Source organism: Cynocephalus volans, chromosome 13 (genome assembly GCF_027409185.1).
Source record: "Cynocephalus volans isolate mCynVol1 chromosome 13, mCynVol1.pri, whole genome shotgun sequence".
NCBI classification, from domain to species: domain Eukaryota; kingdom Metazoa; phylum Chordata; class Mammalia; order Dermoptera; family Cynocephalidae; genus Cynocephalus; species Cynocephalus volans.
In genome coordinates, this window is record NC_084472.1 from 110,433,222 (window position 1) to 110,459,831 (window position 26,610).

General features: G+C 34.1%; 1 protein-coding gene across 1 annotated transcript in view; it reads left to right on the forward strand.

Annotated features, from left to right (window-relative positions):
* ADAM32 (ADAM metallopeptidase domain 32) overlaps positions 1-26,610 on the forward strand; it is a 208,284-nt gene that overhangs the window by 172,450 nt on the left and 9,224 nt on the right. The window contains exons 15-17 of the mRNA XM_063076729.1: positions 9,053-9,161; positions 12,052-12,241; positions 15,096-15,179. Of these exons, the coding sequence (XP_062932799.1) occupies positions 9,053-9,161; positions 12,052-12,241; positions 15,096-15,179 (383 nt within the window). The remainder of the gene's footprint in view (positions 1-9,052; positions 9,162-12,051; positions 12,242-15,095; positions 15,180-26,610) is intronic.

Genomic DNA, 26,610 nt, shown 5'->3' on the forward strand with positions numbered 1-26,610 from the left:
CTGACAAGGGATTAATATCAAGAATATACATAGAACTCAAAGAATTCAACAGTAAGAAGACAAGTAACCCAATTTAAAAATGGGCAAAGCTGCTAAATAGAAATTCCTCAGATGAAATTATACAAATGGCAAACAGACATATAAAAAAATACTCAGCATCACTCAGCATCAGGAAAATGCAAATCAAAGCCACATTGACAGATCATCTCATGCCAGTTATACTGGCTATATAAGAAAGAGAATAACAAATGCTGGTGAGGATGTAGAGAAATGGGAATCCTCCTACACTGTTGGTGGGACTGTAAATTAGTGCAGCCATTATGGAAACAGTGTGGAAGTTCCTCAGACAATTACAGATAGAACTGCCATATGACTCAACACCCCACTGCTGGTTATATACCCAAAGGAATGGAAATCATCACGTTGAAGGAATAACTACACTCCCATGTTTATTGCTACTGTATTTATAATAGCCTAGAATTAGAGTCAATGTAAATGTCCATTGACATATAACTGTATTAGGAAAATATGGTATATATACTCAATGGAATACTACTCTGCCCTAAACAAAGAATGAAATTCTTCCATTCACAGTAACATGGATGAACTTAGAGAAAATTATGTTATGTGAAATAAGCCAAGCACAGAAAGAGAAATACTGCTAGTCCTCACTCATAAGTAGAAGCTAAAAAGAAAGAAAGAAAGAAAGAAAGAAAGAAAGAAAGAAAGAAAGAAAGAAAGCAGGAAAGAAATAATCACAATAATACACTGAACTTCCAAAAAAATTTTAAAAAAGAACAGAACTGTGGTTATTAGTGGTGGGGAGGGGTGAGGGGGTAGAATTTGGTGAGAAACTAGTTAAGGGCTACAAAGTTTATGTTTTGTTAACAGGAGTATACTAATTGTGCTAATTTGATCATCACATATTGTACACTGGTAGTGATATTCGATTTTGTACCCCCCAAATATATAAAATCAATTATCTTTCAATAAAAAGCTGTCAAAGAAAGACCAAAAGATGAACAACAACAACAAAAACAAAATAAAAATACTGTAATTAGGATCAACAATACCTAAAAAAGAATTCAAGATAGTAATTTTGAGGAAACTCAGAGAACTCCAAGATAAAACAGAAAAGAAATTTAGAAATTTATTACAGGAATTTGACAAGATTAACTAACAATACAAAATCTAAACAGAAATCCTGGAGCTCAAACATACAGTGATCCAACTAAAGAATGCAGTAGAGTTCTCAACAGCAGAATTGATCAAGAAGAAGAAAGAACCAGTTAGCTCAAAGACAGACTATTTGAAAATACACAGAGTACAAATAAGAAAAACCAATGAAAAGGAACAGAGAATACCTATGAGATCTAGAGGTTATCCTCAGAAGAGCCAATTATAGAGTCACGTGCCTGCAAGAGGGTGTTGAGAAAGAGTAAGGGGTAGAAATCTTATTTCTAAAAATAATATTAGAAATTTTTCTAAACCTGAAGAGATACATACACATCCAAGTGTAGGATGGTCAAAAGTCAAGCATATTCAACCCAAATAAGACTACCCCAAGGCCTATAATAATCAAGTTCTCAAAAGTTAAGGAAAAGAGAGAATCCTAAAAACAGCAATAGAAAAAGAAGCAAATAAAATAAAGAAACATAGATTTGTCTAGTGACAGACTTAACAGTTGGAAAGCCTATGGGTCAAGAAGGTGTGGGACATATTCAATGTACTGAAGGAATAGAACTGTCCACTGAGAATAAAGTACCCAGCAAAGCTATCTGAAGGAATTCATCATCACCAGACCAGTTTTACAAAAAACCTGAAGGGAATATTCAGGTTGGAGTAAAAGGATAATAACAGGCAAGAAGAAATTATTCGAAGATATAAAACACACTGGCAAAAGTAAGTACACAAACAAATTCAGAATAGTATAATTCTGTAACAGTGGTGTATAAACCACTCATATATTTAGTGTGAATAGTAAAATACAAATCTATGAATATAATATTAACTACAACATTGTTAATAGTCAATACAAAAAGATGTAAATCAGACAACAAAAAGTCAAAATGTGGGGGGTTGGTTTTAAAGTGTAGAATTTTCTAGTTTTCTTTCTTTGTCTCATATTCTTTGTGATAAGTTAGTTATCAGTTTAAAATAACTTGTCATTACGATAAGATGATTTTTGTAAACTTGTGACAGCAAAACAAAACCTACAATAGATATATTAAACAAGAAGAAGCAAAGAAGTAAAAAATACCATCAAAATCAGAAAAGATAGAAGTGAGGAGTTACAAAACAACCAGAAAGCAACTTACAAAATGGCTGTAGGAAGTTCTTATATATCAATAATAATATTAAGTGTAAATGGCCTATATTCTCCAATTAAAAGATACAGATTTTCTGAATGGATATAAAAAAAGAACCTGAGTTTATGTTGTCTACAAGGAACTCACTTCACCTATAAAAATACACAGATAGAAAGTGAAAGGATGAAAAAGATATTCCATGCAAATGGAAACCTAATTAAAAGCAGGAGTAGCTATACTTATATCAGATAACATAGATTTTAAATAAAAAGCCATAAAAAGAGACAAAGGTGGTCATTATATAATGATAAATGGGTCAATTCAGCAAGAGGTTATAACAATTGTAAATATATATGCACTCAACACCAAAGCACTCAAACATATAAAGCAAATATTAATAGATATAAAGAGAGAGATAGACTGTAATACAATAATAGTAGGGAACCTCCACATTCCACTTTTTGTAATGGCCAAATCATCCAGATTTTTAAAAAAGCAAAGAAACATTGGAGTTAACCTATACTCTAGTCCTAATGGACCTAAAAGATATTTACAAAGCATTTCAACAACAGCTGTAGAGTTCACATTTTTCTCATCAGCACATGAAACATTCTCCAGGATAGACAATAGGCCAAAAAACAAGTCTTACATTTTCAAAGAAAATCAAAATTATATCAAGTATATTTTCTGAACACAATGGATTAAAACTAGTGATCAATAACAGGAGGAACTTTGGAAATTTTACAAATAAATGAAAATTAAGCCACACACTCTTAAATGACCAATGGGTCAATGAAGAAATTAAGAGAGATATTTTAAAATGTCTTGAAACTGAAAATGGAAAACAGCATAACAAAACCTTTGAGGTTCATCATGAGCAGTACTAAGATGGAATTTTATAGCAATAAACACCTACATCAAAAAAGTAGAAAGACTAATAATGCATCTCAAGTAACTAGAAAAGCAAGAACAAACCAAACCCAAAATTAGTAGACAGAAAGAAATAATAAAGATCAGAGCAGAACTAAGTAGAATGGAGAGTAAAAAAGATTGTTTTTTTGAAAAGATTAACTTAATAGAAAACCCTCTAACTGAACTAATGAACAAAAAATGAGTGAAGATTTCCCCCCTTATAAAGAGAAAGAAATAAAATCAGAAACAAAAAAGACATTACAACTGATAGCAAAGAAATATAAAGACCCTAAAAGATATATGCAATCAGTTATGTTTCAATAAAAAAAGGCAAATCTGTTTATCTCAAAAAGAAAGAATGAAAGAAATACAAAGGATCATTAGAAATTATTATGAACAACTCAATGACAACAGATTTAAAAACCTAGAAGAAATTGATAAATTCCTGAACACATACAGCTTACCAAGATTGGGCCATGAGGGCATAAAAAAACCAAACAGATCAAAAATGAGAAAAGAGATTAAATCAATAATAAAAAGTCTCCCAACAAAGAGGATCCCAGGACCACATGGTTTCACTGCAAAATTCTATCAAACTTTTAAACAAAAATTACTACCAGTTCTTTTCAAACTATTACAGGTAATCAGAGGTAGGAAATATTTAAAGCTAATTCTATGAGGCCAGCACTACCTTATATCAAAACCTGACAAGCACACAACAAAACAAGAAAACTACAGGCCGATATCCCTAATGAAGATAAATGCAAAAATTCTCAACAAAATACTAGCAAACCAAATCCAACAGCACATCAAAAAGATTCTTTACTGTGATCAAGCAGGATTTATCCCAGGGATGAAAGGATTGTTCAATACATGCAAACAAATAAATGTGATTCACCACTTCAACAGAATGACGGACAGAAACCATATGATTATCTCAATAGGTGCAGAAAAAGCTTTTGATAAAATTTAACATTTTCATGATAAATACTCTCAACTAGTCAGGCTTAGAGGGAACATACCTCAAAATAGTAAAGGTGATATATGTCAAACACACAGCTAACATGTGAAAATTGAAAGCCTTTGTGATCTGGAACAAGACAAAGATGCTCACTCTCACCACTTTTATTCAACATAGTAATGGAAATCCTAGCAAGAGCAATTAGATAAGAAAGAAATAAAAGGAATACAAATTGGAAAGGAAGAAGTCAAATCGACCCTGTTTGTAGATGACATCATTTTATATTTAGAAAAACCCAAAGACTTCACCAAACTCTTAGAACTGATAAATTCAGTAAAGTTACAGGATGTGAAATTAACATAAAAAATCAGTATTTCTATACACTAATAATGAGTAAGATGAAAAAGAAATCAAGATCGCAATCCCATTTACAATAGCTGCATAAATATTTAGAAATAAACTTAATTAGTGATGAAAAATCTCTACACTACAAACTCTAAAACAATGGTGAATGAAACTTAAGAGGACACAAAATAATGAAAATATATCCTATATTTCTGTATTGAGGAAAATAATATTGTCAAAATGCCATATATCCCCAAGCAGTCTACAAACAGTGCAATCTCTACAAAAATATCAATGACATGATTCACAGAAATAAAAAAAATAATAAAAAATTTTGTATGATACCACAAATGAGTCCAAATAGCTCAATCATTCCTGAGGGGGTGAGGTGGGGGGAACAAATCTGGAGGCATCACACTACCTGACTTCAAAATATATTACATAGGTATTATAACCCAAACAGCATGGTACTAGCTTAAAAACAGACACAGAGATCAATGCAACAGACAGAGAGCCCAGAAATAAACCCACACATTTATAGCCAACTTATCTGCAAATGTATTTTCTCATTCTGTAAGTTGTCTCTTTACTCTGTTGAGTGTTTCCTTTGCTGTTCAGAGCTTTTAATTTGATGTACTCCCACTTGTTTATATTTGTTTTTGTTTCCTATTCATGTGAGGTCATATCCAAAAAAATCATTTCCTACACCAGTATCATAAAGCTTTTCCCTATGTTTTCTTCTAGGAGTTTAATAATTTTAGGTCTTACATTTATCTTTTGTCCATATTGAGTTGATTTTTTTTATCTGGTATGAAATTAAGGTCTACTTTCATTCTTCTGCATGTGAATATCCAGTTTTGCCAACATCGTTTATTAAGAGAATATCCTTTCCCCATATGTGTTTTTGGCACCTTTGAGAAAATGAGTTGGCTGTAAATGCATGGATTTATTTCTGGATTCTCTATTCTGTTACATTGGTCTATGTGTCTGTTTTTCTGCCCGTACCATGCTGTTTTGGTTACTATAGCTTTGTAGTATATTTTGAAGTCAGATAGTGTGATGTCTCCTCTACCTTTGTTCTTTTTGCTCAATATTGCTGTGGCCTTTCAGGGTCCTTTGTGGTTCCACATGAATTTTAGTCTTGTTTTCTTCTGTTCCTGTGAAGAATGTCATTGGTATGTTGATAGGGATTGCATTAAATTTGGATTGCTTTGTGTAGGATGAACATTTAAACAGTATTAATTCTTCCATTTATTTGTGTATTTTAAAATTTCTTTTATCAATGTTTTAGAGTTTTCAGTGTAGAGATATTTTACTTCCTTGGTTAAATTTATTCCAAAATACTTTTTGGTAGGTATTTTAAATGTAATTGTTTTCCTGATTCATTTTTCAGATAATTTGCTGTTAGCTTTGATAGATTGTGTCCTACTGCCATCTTGCATTTGTTATTTCTTTTTTTGAATTCATTTGTTACTGTGGTTATTATTTTACATTCTAAGATGTTGTGGAGCAGTTGGAAGGAGGGGAGAGGGCAAAGGTGAGTGGGGTGAGGGGGAAAAGGTGGAAGGACGGGGGCATGATTGAGACCCATGGCAGCCCCCTCATTACAGCAGAGGAGCCCAGGGGGCTTCTGGTGGCAGCTCGATGGTTGTCCGTGGGCTGGATGTGGATGTTGAGGGGAGCTTGGCTGAGGCCCTCAGCCCCCCACTGCTCCAGCTCAGGAGTCCAGGGCACTTCCCATGGCAGCTCAGTGGTCATTGCTGGGCTGGATGTGGATGTCGTGGGTGGGGGCTATCCCAGCCTCCATGGTTTCTGATGAGAAGGCAGCTATCAATCTTATTGGGGTTCCTTTGTGCATCATTTTCTCTTGTTGTTTTCAAGACTTTCTCCTTGGATTTGACTTTTAGCATTTTAAGTATGATTTGTCTGTCTGTGGGTTTCTTTGTGTTTGTGTTACTTGTAGTTTGTTGAGCTTCCTGGATGCGTAGATTACTTTTTCTGATAAATTTGGGAAGTTTTCAACTATTAACTCTTCAGACAATTTTATTTCTCCTTTCCCTTTCATCTTTCCTTTTTAAAACTCCCATTATATGTATGTTGAAGGGCTTAATGTTACCCCACACTTCTCTGAGACTCTGTTTTTCTTCATTTTTCTCTGTTGCTTGGCTTGCATAATCTCTATCAAGCTATCTTCAAGTTTGCTAATTCTTTATTCTGTCAGTTCGTATCCACTCTTTAGACTTCTTTATTTCAGTTATTGTATTTTACATTATTGAATTTTTATGTGGTTCTTTATAAAAATTTGATTAATAATTTTTTAGTTCTATATAATAATTTTTGTATCTTTATTGAGATTCTCCATTTGATGCAATATTACTGTCATGCCTTCCTTTACTTTAATCATGCTTTCCTTTAATCTTGAGAACATAATTATAGTGGCTACTTAAAATTGTTTTTTGTTAAATTCAATATCTGGTCACTCTTGCAGGCAGCTTCTGTTGCCAGCTTTTTTTCCTATGTTGCATGGATTATACTTTCTTGTTTCTTTTTGTGACTCATAATTTTTTGTTGGAGACTGGACATTTTAGAAAACATATTGCAGTAACTATAGGTACTGGTTTTCTCTCCCCTTTCTCTAGACATGTTATTTTTATGTACTTGTTTATTTGTTTAGTAACTGGCTGAATAATTTTAGTGAAGTCTGTTTTTTACTCCCCAAAATGGTAAACCTCTGGTGTTGCTCCTTAGGGCAGCACAGCTTTGGGTATATCCACAATCACCCTGGGACGACAGTGGTATTGGTAGTGCTAACCTTCACTATTAGTTAATCTCCACTAATTGCCAACTGATTGCTCTATTGCTTTCAGAAATGCCCTGGGGTATAATTTTTTTCTTCAAACAAACTAATATAACTGTGGCTCCTTCAATGTAATATTTTATGAGGCCAGTGTTTGATATTTGTTCTAATACCAGGAGGGTTCTATCTAGCTGTTTCATTTCCCAGTTACCTCCTGAAAACTAGCCAGCACACAATGTGAGCTATATTTTCATTAGATTCATCAATTTCTCTCTATTATTATTATCATTATTTTTTACCACAACCTCCACTGTCCTTAAGAGAATTTTTGTAGTTAAACTTTTCCATGATCTATTGAAAATGAATTCAGTTCCTTTGAGAAGAGATTAGGAGATATCTCTTTTAAAGCCTACTTTTTCTCCCAGGCAAAATTTCTGGGCCAGGCCTCTGAAACTGGAGGGGATGGCAACTGTAAGCTTCTGTTAGGGTGATACCCCCACTTTAGACAGTGAAGGGAAGTATACATCCTCTCCTGGCATGAAACAATGCCTCACAAGCCAGGGAAAGAGCTACTGGGGCCCCCAAATTCTCATTGTACCACACTCAAGATTGAGTCGGGGTTGGGAAGAAGAGAAAAGCTTCCATGTTTCTAATGCACTCACTCAAGATTTAGCATCCTGAATGAATATATGATGAAACCAGTAAATACATAACTAAATATCACTCTGTGATTAGGTTATATAGTAAAGGTGAAGGATTTTTGAAGATATAATTACGGTCATAACCAGTCAATTTTGAGCTAATTAAAAAGGAGATTATACTGAGTGGGCTTGAATTAATAATGTGAACCCTTAAAAAATGGGAGATGTTGGAAAGATTTTCCTGCTGGTTTGAAAGAATAAAGCTGCCATGTTGTGAGAGGGTATGTGACTAGGACCTGAAGGGAGTTTCTAAGAACCAAGAGCAATCCACGGCAGACACCTAGCAAGAAAATGGGGGTCTCAGACCAATTACTCCAAAAAACTGAACTTTACCAACAATGAGTGAGCTCTGAAGAGTGCTGCAACTTCAGATGACCCTGAAGCCCCAACCAATGCCTTGATTTCAGCCTAGTGAGACCCTGAGTAGAAAACCCACCTGTGTCTGGCTGGACTTCTGACCTGCTGAAACTGTGACATAATAAATAGGTGTTATTTTAAACCTCCAAGTGTTTGGTACTTTTTAATTCAGCAATAAAAAAATATATAGTAATGAAAGGAAAAACAGGTAAATATATAGGTTGGCAATTTTGGTCTTTTCAGTTAAGACTAACTGAAGATACAGTAAAGTTTCTTCTTACTGGGGAAAAATCATGAATTTTCTTATAGACCAGGCTTTTTATGAGTTCTCACTCAGCATCTAGGAGAACGATTATAGTTTTCTCGCATTACTTTTCTATTGCCTTCTTTCACAAAGCCTTCCCGTAGTTTACAGTTTTATAACTCTCCCCTCCACCGTAACATTTTTTTTGTGTGTGATGGAAATGAGCAAAAATGAAACAAAAGGAGCAATAACCACGAACATCACCATTTACATTTCTTCTTTCTCTTTCCTTACAACCTCAATAGGAAAACTTTTGAATTAGAAGATAATGGAGAAAGAGGCAAAGAAAATGTAATATATGAAGAAATGGAGAAAGATGAAAAACAAATATATGTTTTAATCCAAATATATTTCTAACTCTGACAGGTTCAAAAAATGCTCCATTTGCCTGCTATGAAGAAATACAAGGTCAAGCAGACAGGTTTGGGAACTGCGGTGCAGATAAACATGGTAAATTTATATTCTGTGGATGGAGGTACGCTACACAAATATTAAGGATACTTTTCTTATGTTCTGTAAGATTTTTATGTACTTTCCCCCTCTATCTTTAGTATGTGTCATTCATTCCAATGGTTTTAAGTATCGTATGTGCATGGGAGTGAATCTCAAATCCAAATCTTCAGCCCTGACATCTTTCTTGTCTAAAAGATTTTTCAGACTAAAATTTCATCTTACTTTTGAACGTTTATATGTGAATAATCATTAGGTTTTTAAATTCAATCCAAAATAGAAATTCTTTTTTTTTTATTACTGTGGTTTTTATTTTATTTCTTTGACATTTAAAAAACTTTTTGTTTTGAAACAACTATGGTTTCACAGGAAACTGCAAATGTAATACATAGAGATTCCAAATACTCCTCATTCAAATTCCCCCAATGGCTACATCTTACATAAGTATAATACATCATCAAAACTCATAAGTGAACATTGGTACAATGTGTGTGTATAATTTTTTTTTTTTTTTGGTGACCGGTAAGGGGATCGCAACCCTTGGCTTGGTGTCGCCCGCACCGCGCTCAGCCAGTGAGCGCACCGGCCATCCCTATATAGGATCCGAACCCGTGGCGGGAGCGCCACTGCACACCCAACGCCGCACTCTCCCGAGTGAGCCACGGGGTCGGCCCTTTGTGTATAATTTTATGCCATTTTATTACATGTAGAACTGTTTCATCACCACAGAGATTTTTTCCTTACTACCCTGTTATAGTACCAATGGCTACTTTCTGCCCCCATGTCGCTAACCCATTAGAACTGCTAATCTGTTGGCCATTTCTATAATTTTGTCATTTTGAGAATGTTATATAAATGAAATTAAACATGATGTGAACTTTTAAGACTGGCGTTTTTTTCACTCAGCATTATGTTGCTGGGATCCATGTATGTTGTTGCATCTATTGTACCTTTTTGTTACTGACTAGTGTTCCATGATATGGGTGTACCGTAATTTGTTTAACCATTCACTTACTGAAGGACAATTTGTTTGTTTGTAGTTTTTGTCTTCTACAAGTAGATCTGGTATGTACAATTTTGTGCAAGTTTTTGTCTGGACCAAGGTTTTCACTTCTACAGATGAAATCTAGTATGATTGCTGGATCATAGGGTACATGTATGTTTAGTTCTCATAGACTAAATATATATTTAACTTATACTACATCTAGTTTATAGTACATTCCCACCAGCAGTGTATGAAAGATTCAGTCTCTCCACATCCTTGCTGGCATTTGGCATTGGGTATTGTCACTAATTTTTATTTCACGTCTTCTAAAACGTGCAGAGTGAGTTTTTACTGTGATCTTCACTTGCTTTTCTCTAACGGCTAGTGATGTTGAGCATCGTTTCGTGTGCTTGTTTTCCCTCATTTCATCCTCTTCAGTAAACTTTCTTTTCACAGTCTTTTGCCCATATTCTATTTATTTTTATTGAAACATAATTGTTTTATTTTATTTAAAAAAGTTCTTCGGTGGCTGGCTGGCACAGGGATTGGAAGCCTGGGCCTTGGTGTTACCAGCACCATGCTCTAGCCAACTGAGCTAACCGGTGCTCAGCCCTATCGAAACATAGTTGAGTGCACATATCTGTGTGGCACTAAGTTGAATATCAATACCTCTGTGCAGTATGTGATGCTCAAATCAGTTTAATTAGTATATTCAACATTACATAATATAGTCATTTTTGTGGCCCTTTACTAATTTCCTGCTAACTCTTCCCCATCTACTTTTCCCACATCTGGTGGCCTCAGTTCTATTCTTTCCCTTTGAAAGTTCAGCAGATTATTGTATCTTTCTTTTTTCCTTTTTAATCTTTTAGTTTATTTATTTTTTTAGCTTCCACTTATGAGTGAGGACATATGGTATTTCTTTTTCTGTGTATGGCTTATTTCACCTAACATACCTTTCTCTAAGTTATCCTTGTTGCTATGAATGGCAGAATTTCATTCTTTTTTTTGGCAGAGTAGTATTCCATTGTGTATCTATCCCATATTTTCCTTGTCCAGTCACATTGATGGACAGTTAGGTTGGTTCCAAGGCTTGGATAGAGGAAATAGAGCTGTGATAAACATGGGAGTGCAGGTATTCCATTGACATGATGAGTTTCATTCCTTTGGGTATATGCCCAGCAGTGGGATTGCTAGATTGCATGGCCGTTCTATCTGTAGTTGTTTGAGGAACCTCCACACTGTTTTACATCGTGGCTGCACTAATTTACAGTCCCATCAACAGTGTAGGAGGGTTCCCTTTTCTCTGCATTCTTGCCAGCATTTATTTTCTGTCTTTTTGCTAATAGCCAGTCAAACTGGGGTGAGATGTTATCTCAGTGTGGTTTTGATTTGCATTTCCCTAATGCTGAGTGATGTTGAGCATTTTTTCATGTTTGTTGGCCATTTCTATGTCTTCCATTGAGAAGTAACTCAATTTAAAAAATAGACAAAGGTACAAAATAGAAACTCTTAAAAACCTCTGCACATTTCCTCTCTAAACCTGCTGTTTTTAAAAAATAAGAACAGTATCCCTATCCACTTGATTGCTTGACCAAGATGAAGACTACCTAGTATCTATAAAATGAGTTCAATTTCTCCTGCTTATGAAGAGCTAGCTTTTTGATATTTTGGTGATAAGTTTATTTTAACAAAATATTTATTAAAAACCTACTATGTGCCAGACACTGGGCTAACTGCTAGTTAGCACAACATACTCATACACTCACGGAATTTGTGGACTGGTTTAAGCATTGCATTTTTCCTGCGTACATTGCCATAAATGGAAAACCATTCCTTTTTTTTTTTTTTTGGTCAAAGTAAGCAAATGCGAAGCATTCCTTATAAATGCCTAATGTATATTAATCAGATAATTTTATTATGTTTGCAGGAATCTTATATGTGGAAAATTAGTTTGTACCTACCCTTCTCGAACTCCTTTCCAAAAAGAAAACGTTTCTGTGATTTATGCTTATGTACGCAACACAATATGTATAACTATGGACTACAGATTGGAGCCAAAAGACTACAGATTGGATCCAATGAGGGTCAAGAACGGCGCTACTTGTGATATTGGGAGGGTAATTTATTTAAAATATAAATTTTTTAAACTAGTTTTATTCATTGCTTTAATAAATCTTCCCATTTAAGTGTCCAAATTTAATTAATTTCCAGGGCTATGTAATCTTGAATATTTGGAGCAGAAAGTGAATAAACTTAAATAGTAAGAGAGTAATGGGAATGTTTTATTCCCTTCAGAATTTCAGTGTTAGGAGCAAGGAAACTCCAAGTATTTGGGGGCTGGAGTGAGGAAGGGAGAGATTTTGGAAATATATTAGAGTTTCCCATAGCATGGAAACTCACTTTTCTTTTTGGAGAAGAAAGAAGAAATCTCACTTAGTAATATATGTGTCTATGTGGTCCCATGGATAGGAGCACAACTTAGATCAGGTTGTTTAGAATCAGATCTTCATCTCTTATTACAAATTTGACATTTTGCAGTTTACCTAGCCAGTATGAGATACCTCAACTGCATGCACAGCAGAGATAATAATCACATTTACTCTATAGGGATATTGTGAAGATTAAATGACATAGCTTAGCTCAATGCCCAGCACACAGTAAGAGCTAAATATAGTTTGGCTATTATTATTGATTGTTATCAAAATTTGTAATCACTGAGATCAACTCAAATCTGGAGAAAACAGAGGAAAGAGATTTACTTCAAAATCTCATTTAATTCCTGATCAGATATTTGTTTATAAGGAAATATAATAATATAATAAAGTGGAGGCTTTAAAGATATATACACATATTGTCTTCACTCATAAGTGGGAACTAAGAGAGAAAGAAGGAAGGAAAGAAAGACCACAGTGTTGCACCGGATTTACAGAGGGAGAGAGCAGACCTAGAGCTGAAGAATGGGGTGGAGGAAGGGAAAAGAGGGAGGGAGGCCAGGAATTAATTGGGTGGGGGACATGGGAAGTAATCACAATTTGGGGCATCCTTCTAGTATTGATCTGGCTGTCACATTTTGGGCACCGTGGTGATGGTCAGCTTTGTACCCCATGAATATTCATAACCAATATAAAAAAAGATATATGCATATAGATTTGAATTCTGGCTCTACCACTTACTTGATTATTTAATATATTCAAGCATTAATATCCGTAGATGTGAGATATACAAATTAATAGCCACTTTTAGTAGTTTTATAGTTTACGTGAAGTTTGCTATAGGTGAAGTGTAGGAGGGGTCTTCAAAAAGTTCATGGAAAGATTCATATTATCTTTTAATTTCATTTTTCCACAAATTTTTTGAAGTAGCCTCATGTAGTCTCATTAATACTGGTTTCCTCTTCATGCCTAGGAGTCATAAATGCCATCTTGAACAAGGTTTTAGGCCAGGGAGCTCACTAGATACATTAAAGCTACGGAGCAAAAACAACTAAAATATGCACCACAGCCAGTAGATAGTTTGAGATTATTCAATAGGTAATTTTTTAAGAATAGACTATTTGTTATAACATGGAATTTTTTTTATAACACATTATCTTCTCAGAGATAATGTGTAAAAACAAATTTTGCCAGGTGGCTTTTAATGATACTGTAAATCATATATGATAAAACATTCTTGGCAATTCTGTTTTTGTAAGTTTGTGTCCCTACATAGTGGGACTCTATTTCAATTTCAAAAGAGCCAGGCAGACAACAGATACTACATTCCAAAAGGAGTTGTTAGACAAGCCATCATGGCCAATGAACAGTGAGAAAACTCAACAAATTAAAGGTTTAAAAGGGTTCGATTGTTTGAATTTAGAATAGGTGTTGTGAGGCCATTTTTTTGGACAGAGTCGTGCCGTGCCTAATATTTAAAAGGAGATCATGTTCACATACACTATCTTAAACTAAAAAGAAACTCAAATGCTAATTACATTTTCTAAAATGACATTTTTAAGGAAAACGTATTATTGTACTCATCTAAAAAACCCTGCAACTTAGGAAAGTTGAGATTGTGTAAGTAATGGAGTTGGGAGTATATCCTTAGTCCTCTAATTATAACAAAGTTAAAAGAATTATATCTGGATTTTATTATTATGGGATAACATTCCATAACAGAATGATAGACATCTTTAGTATATTTTAATAAAAATTTTTATCTCTATTAAATATTTAGGGGACTATAATAATACCTCATATTTTGTGAAAACAAAATACATGCCATGATTATATCAAATTGATTTTCTTTCTATGAAAAAATGTAAATGTGCAATGAATGTAGGGTATTCTTTTAACTGTGAGCTCAGGAATAGTTTTGTTAGGTCTCATGATATTATAATAAAAAGTAGTTCTTTGGTTATGATACTTTTATTATGGCCAATCTTATTTAATTACTATCCCCCATATCCCTGCATTGGATCTTTTAAAAAAATTATTTATCTAAAAATAGACTTTATATTTTAGTGCAGTTTTAGGTTCACAGCAAAACTGAGTGCAAGATTCAGAGTGTTCCCATAAACCCCTTGCCCCCTGTCTTCTTGTAAAACCTTCCCCACTGTTCACAACCCACGCCAGAGTGTTACACTTGTTAAAACTGATGCGCCTGTACTGTCACATCATCATCACCCAAAGTCCGTAGTTTGCATTAGGGTTACCAGGAAAATCAATGAATACCTAGAGTTTAAACAACACACTTTTAAATAACACATGAGCCAAGGGAGAATGCTCAATAAAAATTTTAAGACATTTTGAACTAAATGAAAATGAAAATACAACTGATTAAAATTTGTAGAATGTAGCAGAAGCGATATTTAGAGGTAAATTTATAGCATTGAATAGTTATGGTTTTATGTTATACAATTACTAATTGTATTGTTATTGTGGCTAGATCCTTCTGACCTGAAAACTTTTTTTTTTTTGTGTGTGTGTGTTTTAGATATGCTTTAATAGTGTATGTATAGACACAGGGACGATTAAGAGAGACACGCTACAGTGTTCTCAAAAGTGCTCTGGAAATGGAGTAAGTAAGCACATGTTTCCCTGAATTACATCTCTCTTGGACATTTCTGAGTATCACTCATTAATTTATCAATATTATTTGGGTTCCTACTAGATGCCAGGCCCTGTTGCATCTAGCTTCAATTTGGAGCTGAATTGAGTTAATAAATTCAGCAGCCATAATTAATTTAAGAGAACATTCTGAGTAGAATTAAATTGCTGATGACCTAAGAATTTTATTGCTGTATTCGGGTACTTTTTCAGATGGTGTTAAATATTCCAGTAAATACAGTAACCTTTTCACAAGGAAAGATAATTAAGCCGTAATTCCTGTGTTTGTGAATACATAAGGTCATGGAAAACTATTGGTTTTCTCTATTGAAAAACAAACCATAGACTATATTTTAGATGAGCTTTATGTTTGCAGCAAAATTGAGTGGAAAGTACAGAGATTTCTCATATATCCCCTCATCCCACATTTGTGCAACCTCTTCCACCATCAACGTCCCCCACCAGAGTGGTACATTTGTTACAGTGAACCTATGTGGACACCTCATTAACTCCCAAAGTCCATAGTTTACATTAAGGTTCGTTCTTAGTATTGTGTATTCTAGAAGTTTGATAAATGTATAATGATATGCATTAACCATTGTAATATCATACCAGATATTCTCAGTGCTCTGAAAGTCATCTGTACTTTGCCTTCTTATCTTTCCCTCCACCCAGCCTCTGGTAACTACTGATTTTTTTTACTGTCTCCATACTTTTGCCTTTTTTGGAATGTCATATCATTGGAATCATACAGTATGAAGCCTTTGCAGATTGGCCTTTTCACTTAGTAATATGCATTTAAGGTTTCTCCATGTCATTTCATGGCTTGGTATCTCATTTCCTTTTAGTGCTAAATAATATTCCATTGTTTGAATGTATCAAGGTTATTTATCCATTCACCTGCTTGAGAACATCTTAGTTGCTTTCAAGTTTTGAAAATTACGAATAAAGCTGCTATAAACATTTTTATGCAGGTTTTTGTATGGACATAAAATTTCAGCATCTTTGGGTAAATACTAATGTTTGTGATTGTTAGATCATATGATAAGAGTGTGCTTAGTTTTGTAAGAAACTGCCAAAACGTCTTCCAATGTAGCTACACTGTTTTGCATTCCCATTGGCAATGAAAGAGTTCCTTTTGCTCCACATCCTCACCAGCATTTGATGATGTCAGTGTTTTGGATTTTGGATTATATTTTTAATTTCAAATTTCATTTGTTTATCGTTAATATATAGAAAAGTGATTGACTTTTGTACATTAACCTTGTATCCTGCAACCTTGCTATAATAACTTGTTAGTTCTAAGGTGTATAGTGGTATCTCACTGTTGTTTCAATTTGCATTTCTCTGATGACATGATGTGGAGCATTTTTTAATATATTTATTGGTCATCTATATATCTTTTTTGGTGAGGTGTCTGTTAAGGTCTTTTGCCCATTTTTAAATCAGGTCATGTGTTTTGTTATTGTTGAATTTTAAGTGTTGTTTGTATATTTTAGATAACAGTCCTGTATCCAATGTGTCTTTTGCAAATATTTCCTGCCTGTCTGAGGTGTATATTTTCATTCTCTTGACAGTGTTTTTTTTTGCACTGGAGAAAATTTTAATTTCATAAAGTGCAGTTTCTCAATTCATTATTTTCTTCAAAAAGTGATCTTTTCTATATTGTATTGCCTTCACTTCTTTGTCAAAGATCAGTTGACTATATTTAGGTGAATCTATTTCTGGGCTTTCTGTTCTGTTCCATTTATCTATTTGTCTATTTTTCAAATACTACACTGTTTTGATTACTGTAGATTTATAGTTAAGTCTTGTAGTTGGATAGTATCACTCCTTCAACTTTGTTCTTCTTTGCCTATTGTGGGTCTTTTGCCTCTTCATAAAAATTTTGAAAAATCAGTTTGATTTCCACAAAATAACATGATGGGGTTATGACTGAGATTGCATTAAATCTGCAGCACAAGTTGGAAGAACTGACATCTTGATAATATTCAACCTTCTTATTCATGAGCATACAATGTCTTTATTTAGTTCTCTGATTTTTTTCATTAGAGTTTCATAAATGTCCTTATATTGATCTTGTACATATTTTGATAGATTTATATGTAAATATTTCAGTTTGGGGGAGTTCTAATGTAAACAGCATTGTATTTTTAATTTCAAATCCTTTTTGTTTATCATTGGTACGTAAAAAAAATGATTGACTTTTATGCATTAACATTGTATCCTGCAACTTTTCTATAATCATTTGTTAATTCTAAGAGTTTTTTGCCTTTAATTATTTTTGATTTTCTACATAGGTGATTATGTCATACACAAAGTTTTATTTCTTCCTTCCCAATCAGTATACCTTTATTTTCTTTTCTCGTTTTGTTGCATTAGCTAGGAATTCCAGTATGATGTTGAAAAAGGAGTGATGAAAGGGAACATCTTTGCACTGTACCTCGTCTAAGTGAGGAGGTATCTAATTTCTCACTGTTAAATATGATGTCAACTATACACACACACACACACACACACACACACACACACACATATTTAGATATAAATATCTAGTTGTCTAGTTGAGGAAGTTCCTCTCTATTTCTAGTATTTTCTAATTTTTGAAATCATGACTGGTTGTTGGCTTTTTTTTTTGTTAAATGCGTTTTATGTATATATTGATATGATAATGTCATTTTTTTCTTTAGCCTGTTAATGTGTGATGGACTACATCAACTGATTTTTAAATGTTGAATCAGACTTGCATACCTCAGATAACACTTGGTTGTGGTGTGTAATTCTTTTTATACATTGCTGAATTTGATTGGATAATATTTTGTTGTGGATTTTGCCTCTGTATTCATGAGAGATATTGGTCTGTAATTTCCATTTCTTATAATATCTTTCTCTGATTTTGGTATTAGGGTAATGTTGGCCTGATAGAATGAGTTAGGAAGTATTCCCTCTGCATCTATCTTCTGCTAGAGATTGAGAATTTGTAAATTTCTTCTTTAAATATTTGGTAGAGTTCACTCGTGGACCCATCTGAACAAACTATTACATTAGATCAATTAAGAATAAAAAATTAACAGTTTTAGTTTACTTATACTTATTCCTTCTTTAATGCTTTTCTTTTTTTTAAATCTGATTTTCTGACCTATATAATTTTCATTCTCTCTGAAGAACATTTAACATTTCAAGGCAGGTCCATTGGTGATAAATACCCTCAATTTTTGTTTGAGAAAGTCTTTATTTCATTTTCACTTTTGAAAGATAATTTTGCAGAATATGAAATTCTAGATTGGTGATTTTTTTTTTCTATCAACATTTTAAATATTTCAGTTCATGCTCTTCTTGCTTGTGTGGTTTCTGAACAAAAGTTCAATGTAATTTTTGTTCTTGTGCATCAACAGATATGGTATTTTTCCCCCTCTGGCTTCTTTTAAAACTTGCTCTTTATATTTGATTTTTTAAAGTTTTAAAATTATATATCTAGATATAAATTTTTAGCATTTACCCTAATCAGTGTTTTTTTTTCTTTTTTTTACTTTTCTGTATCTGTGCTTTGTTGTAAAAAAATTAATTAATTTTGAAAAATTCCCATTCATTGTTGCTTCAAATTTATTCTGTTCCGTTCTTCTCACATGTATATTACACCTTTTGTAGTTGTCCCACAGTTCTTGGATATTCTGTTCTGTTTATTTTTTTATTTTTAATTTTTTTTCAGTTTTGGAAGTTACTACTGAAATATTGTTAAGCTCAGAGATCTTTATCAGCCATAATCAGTTTCATTAATGAGCCCATCAAAAGCATTGTTCATTTCTATTACAGTGTTTTTAATCTCTAGCATTTCTTTTCGATTCTTTCTTAGAATTTTCATCTCTCTGCTTTCACTGCCCATCTGTTCTTGCATGCTGTGTACTTTATTCATTAGATCCCTTGGCATATTAATCATAGTAATTTTTTTGGGGGGGGGGGCAGCTAGCTGGTACAGGGATCAAACCCTGGACCTTGAAGTTATCAGCACTGTGCTCTAAGCAACTGACCTAACTGGCCAGCCCCTAATCAGAGTTATTTTAAATTTCTGGTCTGACAATTCCAGCGTCCCTTCCAGCTGGGCCCTGGGATGGTGGCAGCAGCTTGCTTAGTTGCTGCTGAGTTCAGCTTCTCTTGGCTCCATAGCTCAGGACCCTGGCTATGCCCTGGGGCAGTGGTGGCAGCTTGCTTAATTGCCTCACAACATTTTAAAAATGGGCATGTTATGCTCTCTTTGGGTCTCTGATACTATAACTAGAAAGAACTGGGTAGAAATAAGTCGAAAATTCATCATAATACCTCTGCATTGAGGTTATTGCTGTATAGCATCACTTGAAAATAACAATAAAATTTTGCATTTATTTCTAGTAACTGTATTTCCCAATTCTGTATACTGCTTTATAATAGTGACAAAATCTTATAGAAAAAATTAAAATTATAGTGGTGATCTCCTGGGTGCCTTGGCAGTCATCCTTATTCTCTGACAGAAACAAGATGACTCAGATTCATCTTGAGTTGTCCAGCCCCATTTACAGAATGAACCAATCTATGAGGAACTTTGGTACTTTTTTTTTTACTTTACCACAAATTTTTATTTTATTTAAAAAAATGTATTAAGTTTTTAATTGACACATATCAACTGCACATATTTATGGTGTACAGAGAGTTACATTTTCATACATGTATATGATGTGCGATGATCAAATCAGGGTAATTAGAATATTCATCATCACAAAAATTTAGCACTTCTTTGTGATGAGAACATTTGAGCTCCTCTCTTCTAGCAATTTGAGAGCATACAATAAATTATTGTTAATTATAGATGCCTAGAACTACTGCACACCAACAGAACTTGTTTTTCATATCTAGCCGTAGTTTTGTATCCATTAGACAACCGCTCCCTGTCCGCCTTCTCTTCCCAGTGTCTAGTAATCGAATTTGTACTCTCTGCTTCTATAAGCTCAAATTGCTTTTTTTCTTTTAGTTACCATGTATGAGTGAGAAAATATATTTATCTTTCTGTGCCTGATATTGCCACAAATGAAGGCATTTCATTCTTTTTTATGACTGAGTAGTATTCCATTGTGTATATGTACCATGTTTTCTATATCCATTCATTTGCTGTTGGACACCTAGATTGATTCCTTATCTTAGCTATTTTGAATCATGCTGAAATAAATATGGGGGTGCAGATATGTCTGTGGTATGCTAACTTCCTTTCCTTTAAATAAATGCCCAGCAGTGGGCTTGCTGAGTCATATGGTAGTTCTATTTTTAGTTTTTTCTTAGGAACCTCCATATAGTTTTCCATAATAAATGTATTAATTTACGCTCTCACCAACAGTTTATGAGTCCCTTTCCTCCACATCCTCACCAGCATTTGTTAGTTTTTGTCTTTTTGAGAACAGCTATTCTAACTGGAGTGATATGATATCTCACTGTGATTTTGATTTTTGAAATCCCTGATTAGTGATGTTGAGCATTTTTTAATATACCTATTGACTATTTTTGTATGTCTTCTTTTGAGATATGCCTGTTCAATGTATTTACCCATTTTAAATTGGATTATTTGATTTCTGGCTCTTGAGTTGAGTTCCTTGTATATTCTAGATATAAATTTCTTGTCACATGAATAGTTTGCAAATATTTTCTCCCATTCTGCTGGTTGCCTCCTCACTATCTTGACTGTTTCTTTTGTTGTGCAGAAGCTTTTTAGTTTGATATAAACCCGTATGTCTATTTTTGCTGTGCTTTTTAAGTTTTCCTTATAATTTTTTGAATGTTTTCTTCTAGTAGGCTTCACGTCTTACATTTAAGTCTTTAATTAATTTTGAGTTAATTTTGGTATATGATGAGAGGTAGGGGGCTAGTTTTATTCTCCTGTATGTGAATATCTAGTTTCTTCAGCACCATCTATTGAAGAGGATGTTCTTTCCCCAATGTATGTTCTTGGCACCGTTGTCAAAAATCAGTCTGCTGTAGATATATGGATTTACTTCTAGGTTATCTATTTTGTCCCATTTGTCTGTGTGTCTGTTTTTACACCAGTACCATAATGTTTTGATTAGTATTCCATTGTAGTGTATGTTGAAGCCATGTAGTGTAAGGCCCTCAGCTTTGTTCTTTTTGCTCAGGATTGTTTTGGGAGTTGAGGCCATTTGCGGTTCCATATGAATTTTAGTATTGTTTTTTCTGTATCTGTGATGAATGTCATGGTATTTCGATAGGAGTTGCATTGAATTTGTAGATTGCTTTGGATAGTATGGTGATTTTGATAATAATGATTCTTCTATTTCATGAAAATGAGCTGTCTCTTCCATTTTTTGGTGTGTTCTCTTTAATTTATTTCATCATCATTTTGCAGTTATTATTGTAGAGATCTTTCCCCTCCTTGGTTAAATTTAGTTCTGGATATTCAATTAATTTTGCAGCTATATGGCATTGCTTTCTTGATTTCTTTTTCAAACTTGATTTTTTTTTGTTGGTGTATAGAAATGCTACTGATTCTTAGATGCTGATTTTGTATCCTACAAGTTTACTGGATTTATTTATTAGTTCTAAGAGTTTTTTGGTGGAGTCCTTAGGTTTTTCTAAATGTACAATCATGTTGTCTGCAAACAAGGACAACTTGATTTTTTTTTTTTTCCAATTTGGATGCCCTTACTTTCTTTTCTTTCTTTCTTTCTTTCTTTCTTTCTTTCTTTCTTTCTTTCTTTCTTTCTTTCTTTCTTTCTTTCTTTCTTTCTTTCTTTCTTTCTTTCTTTTCTTTCTTTCTTTCTCTCTTTCTCTCTTTCTCTCTTTCTCTCTTTCTCTCTTTCTCTCTTTCTCTCTTTCTCTTTCTTTCTTTCTTCTTTTCATTTGCTTAGTTTTTCTGACTAGAACTTCCAGGACTGTGTTAAATAGGAGTAGTGAGAGTGGGCACCCTTGTCTTGTTCTTGTTCTTAGACGAAAGTCTTTCATCTTCTCCCTGTTCAGTATAATAGTAGGTGTGGGTGTGTTATATGTAGCTTTTTTGTGTGTTGAGCTATTTTCCTTCTGTGCCTAATTTGTTGAGTTTTTATGATGAAAGGATTTTAAATTTTATCAAATGCTTTTTCTGCATCTCTTGAGATGATTATATGTTTTTTGTGCCTCATTTTTTGATGTGGTGTATCTCATTTATTTATTTGCATACATTAAACCATTCTTGCATTCCTGAAATAAACCCCCCTTGATCGTGGTGTACAATGTTTCTGATGTGCTGTTGAATTGGGTTTGCTAATATTTTGAGAACTTTTGTATCTATGTTCATCAGAAATATTGACCTGTAGTTTTTTTGTTGTTGTGTCCTTGTCTGATTTTGGTATTGTGGTGATTTTGTCCTCATAACATGAATTTGGGAGAATTCCTCCATTTTGATTTTTGTGGGAGGGTTTGATAAGAATAGGTAGTAATTTCTCTTAAAAAGTTTGGTAGAATTCAGCAGTGAAGCCATCTGGTCCCAGGCTTGTCTGTGTTGGAGACTGTTGATTACTGATTCAATCTAGTTCTTTAGGTTTTTCAATTTGTTGGTGTGTAGTTGTTCATAATAGTCTCAAATGAGTCTTTATATTATTATGGTATCAGTTGCAATGTGTCCTTTCTCAATTTTTATTTTTTGGGTTTCTTTCATTCTTAATCTAGCTAATGGTTTGTCAATTTTGTTTATTTTTCAACAAACTAACTTCTCATTATGTTGATCTTTTGTATCATATTTTCAGTCTCTATTTTATTTCTGCTCTGATATTTATTGTTTATTTTGCCTACTAATTATGGAATTGGATTGTTTTTGTTTTTTAGTACCTTGTGGTCAAATTTAGGTCATTTGTTTAAAATCTTTGTTGTTCTTTGTTATAAGCACTTTTTGCAATAAACTTCCCTCATAGTATTTCTTTTGCAGTGTTCCATAGGCTTTGGTATGTGGTATTTTTATTATCATTTGTTTTAATGAATTTAATGATCTTCAAATTTGTTGGCATACAGTTGTTTAGAGTACTCTTGAGTGATTCCTTGTATTTCTGAGGTATCAGTTGTGATACCACTGTTTTCATTTCTTATTTTTGTTATTTGGGTCTTCTCTCTTCTTTTTTTAGTTAGCTGTGCTAATGGTTTGTCAATTTTATTTATCTTTTCAAATAACCAACTTTTTGATTCATTGATCTATTGTATCGTTTTTTTGGGTTACAATTTCATTTAGTTCTGCTCTGATCTTAGTCATTTCTTTTTGTCTGCTATCTTTGGGTTTAGATTGTTCTTGTTTTTCTAGTTCTTTAAGGTGAAGTGTTAGGTTGTTTACTTGCCATCTTTCCTTTCTTCTGAAGTAAGCATTTAATGTGATAAATTTCCCCCTTAGTGCTGCTTTTGCAGTATCCCACAGGTTTTGGTATGATGTATCATTGTTTTCATTAGTTTCAATACATTTTTTGATTTCCTGTTTGATTTCTTCTTGGATCCATATGTTATTAAGTATAATGCTGTTTAATTTCCATGTGTTTGTATAGTTTCCAGAATTTCATTTGTTATTGATTTCTAATTTTAATCTATTGTGATATGAAAAAATACAAGGGATAATTCCAATTTTTATGAATTTGTTGAGACTTGATTTGTGATCTAACATGTGATCTATCCTGGAGAATGATCCATGTGCTGATGAGAAGAATGAATATTCTGAGGTTGTTGGGTGGAATGTTCTGTAGATACCTGCCAAGTGCAATTTTTCTAGAGTATTGTTTAGAGCCTGTGTTTTTCTGGTGATTCTTTGCCTAGATGATCTGTCCAATATTGATAGTGGGGTGTTCAGATCCCCTGCTATTATGGTATTATTGTCTATCTCCTTTTCTTAGGTCTGATAGAGTTTGCTTTATAAATCTGGCTGCTTTGACATTGGGTGCATGTATATTTATGATTGTTATGTCTTCTTGATGGATGAATCCTTTTATCATTATGTAGTTGCCCTCTTTATCTCTTTTTATGGTTTTTAGTTTAAAGCCTATTTTATTAGATATAAGAATAGCTACTCTGGATCGTTTTTCATTTCTCTTTCCATGGTAAATCTTTTCCATCCTTTCACTCTTAGTCTATGTGTGTCTTTATAGGTGAGGTGAGTCTCCTGAAGGCAGCATATAGTTGGGTCTACCTTTTTAAATCCAGTCAGTCACTCTGTGTTTTTTGAGTGGGGAATTTAATCCTTTTAAATTGAGTTGTTATTGAAAAGTGTTGATTTACTCCTGGCATTTTATTGATTTTTCTTGGGATGTCTTAAGTATCTTTTGTTCCTTTCTGATTTACTGTTTGTCTTCTGTATTTGTTGGTTTCTTGGGCTGTTGATAACTTTTTCCTTTTCATTGTTAGCATTTTTATTTTACTAGTGAGTTTTGATTTTTCTTGAGTTTTTATGGCAGTAGTAGTTATTTTTCAGGTACCAAACCTAGTACTCCCTTGACGATTTCTTGCAAGTGTGGTCATGTGGTAGTGAACTCCCACACTTTTTGTCTGTCTGAGAAATATACTATTTGCCCTACATTTCAGAAGGACAGCCTTGTGGGGTAAAGTATTCTTGGCTGGCCATCTCTTTCTTTTAGTATTTTGAATATATCATCTCATTCCTTTCTGCCTTTTAGGGTTTGTGATGAAAAGTCTGATGTTAGTCTGTTTGGGGCTCCCTTAAATGTGACTTGATGCTTCTCTCTTGCACCTTTTAAGATTCTCTCTTTGTCTTTGAGTTTTGACAATTTGACTATAACATGTCTTGGAGAAGACCTTTTTGGGTTGAATACATTTGGAGATCTTTGTGCTTTCTGAATGTGAAGATCTGTGTCTTTTCCTATACCTGGGAAGTTTTCTGCCACTATTTTGTTGAATATGTTTTGAATGGAATCTCCTTTTCCTCCCCTTCTGGAATACACATGACTCGGATATTTGAGTGTTTAAGGTTGTCTGATATCTCTCTTAGAATTTCTTCAATGTTTTTAATTCTTTTTTCTTTTTTTTTTGTCTGCCTGTGTTATTTCAAACAGCCCATCTTCAAGTTCAGAAGTTCTCTCTTCTGCTTCTGCAAGCCTGCTGGTTAAACTTTCTGTTGTGTTTTTTATTTCATTGAATGAATTCTTCAGCTCCACAAGCTCTCTTACATTCTTTTTCTGGGCATTGATGTCCTTGTACATTTCTTCTTTCAGGTCCTGTATCTTTTCATCATTTCATTGTATTGTGTAGCTGAGTTTTCTTTTATCTCATTTAGTTTCCTTAGAATTATCACTCAAAACTCTTTGTCAGACATTTCAAGGGCTTCTCATTGTATAAGATCTAGAGCTTGAGAGTTATTACCCTTTCATGGTGTACTTTCTTGATTTTTCATATTTCTGGTATCTTTCCTTTGATGTTTAGTCATTGTGGCAAGGGATTTCATGGTCCACTGGTTTGACACTATTGTCTGGCTAGGATCCTGCTGTGACTGCCAATATGGCAAGGCTGCCTCAGTGCCTATGGGCAGAAGGTTCAGGCCTCTCTGTTTGGTGCCCACTTGCCCAGGCGGGGGTGGTCTGGTGGCAGCAATGCCTACCTGCTCGGTCACACTGGCACCTAAGGGCACATGGTCACCGCAGATCTCTGTCTATATTTTCTTGCATCATGTTGATCATTACTTAAGAATGTTAATTGGAATTCCTTTTCAGGCCTTTCATAGGTTTCTTCTTGTTCAGTGTTTCGTAATAAAGAATTATTGTCTTCTTTTGGGAGTGTCATGTGTCCTTGCTTTTTATGTTTTTTGTATCTCTACATAGATGTGTGGGCATCTGGTGGAAAGGTTGCTTTTCTATTTTTTGGTCTATGTTTTGAAAGGACTCTTTCCTGTAGATGTATTCTATACTGTCAGTTTGATAGGGTGTTTTATGTTTGGCTTTGGGTTAGCACAGTAGTGTAGTCTTCATGTGATTTCTTCAAACGTATTCAAAGTTGACGTTGTCTATGGGTTCCTTTGTGGCCCACATGCTGGGGCACTCTGCAACTTCTCATTGGAGCAGGTGATACTGTACAGGTTTGCTGGTCCTGCGGGTGTTACCTTGAGCACCTGAGAGATACACTAATGTGCTCAGTGATTCCTTAGCTGAAGCTGGTAACCCTGAACAAGGTTGCTGTTGTTTCCATTGGGACTTTAGGGTTCCAGGAGAGATGCTGTGGTAATCGTCTCTTTCTCTGCCAAAGTGAGTGGGTTTGCTGGGGAAATGTGCAGTATTGCAGACCACTGAGAAAAGCACTGGTGCATTGTGCAGTTCTGTGGCCAGGACTTCAGACTCCCAGGAGAGGAAATGGTCATTCTGTGGGTCCTCAGCTGGAATAGGGGACACTTGTTGGAGTGTCTGGGGTCATTG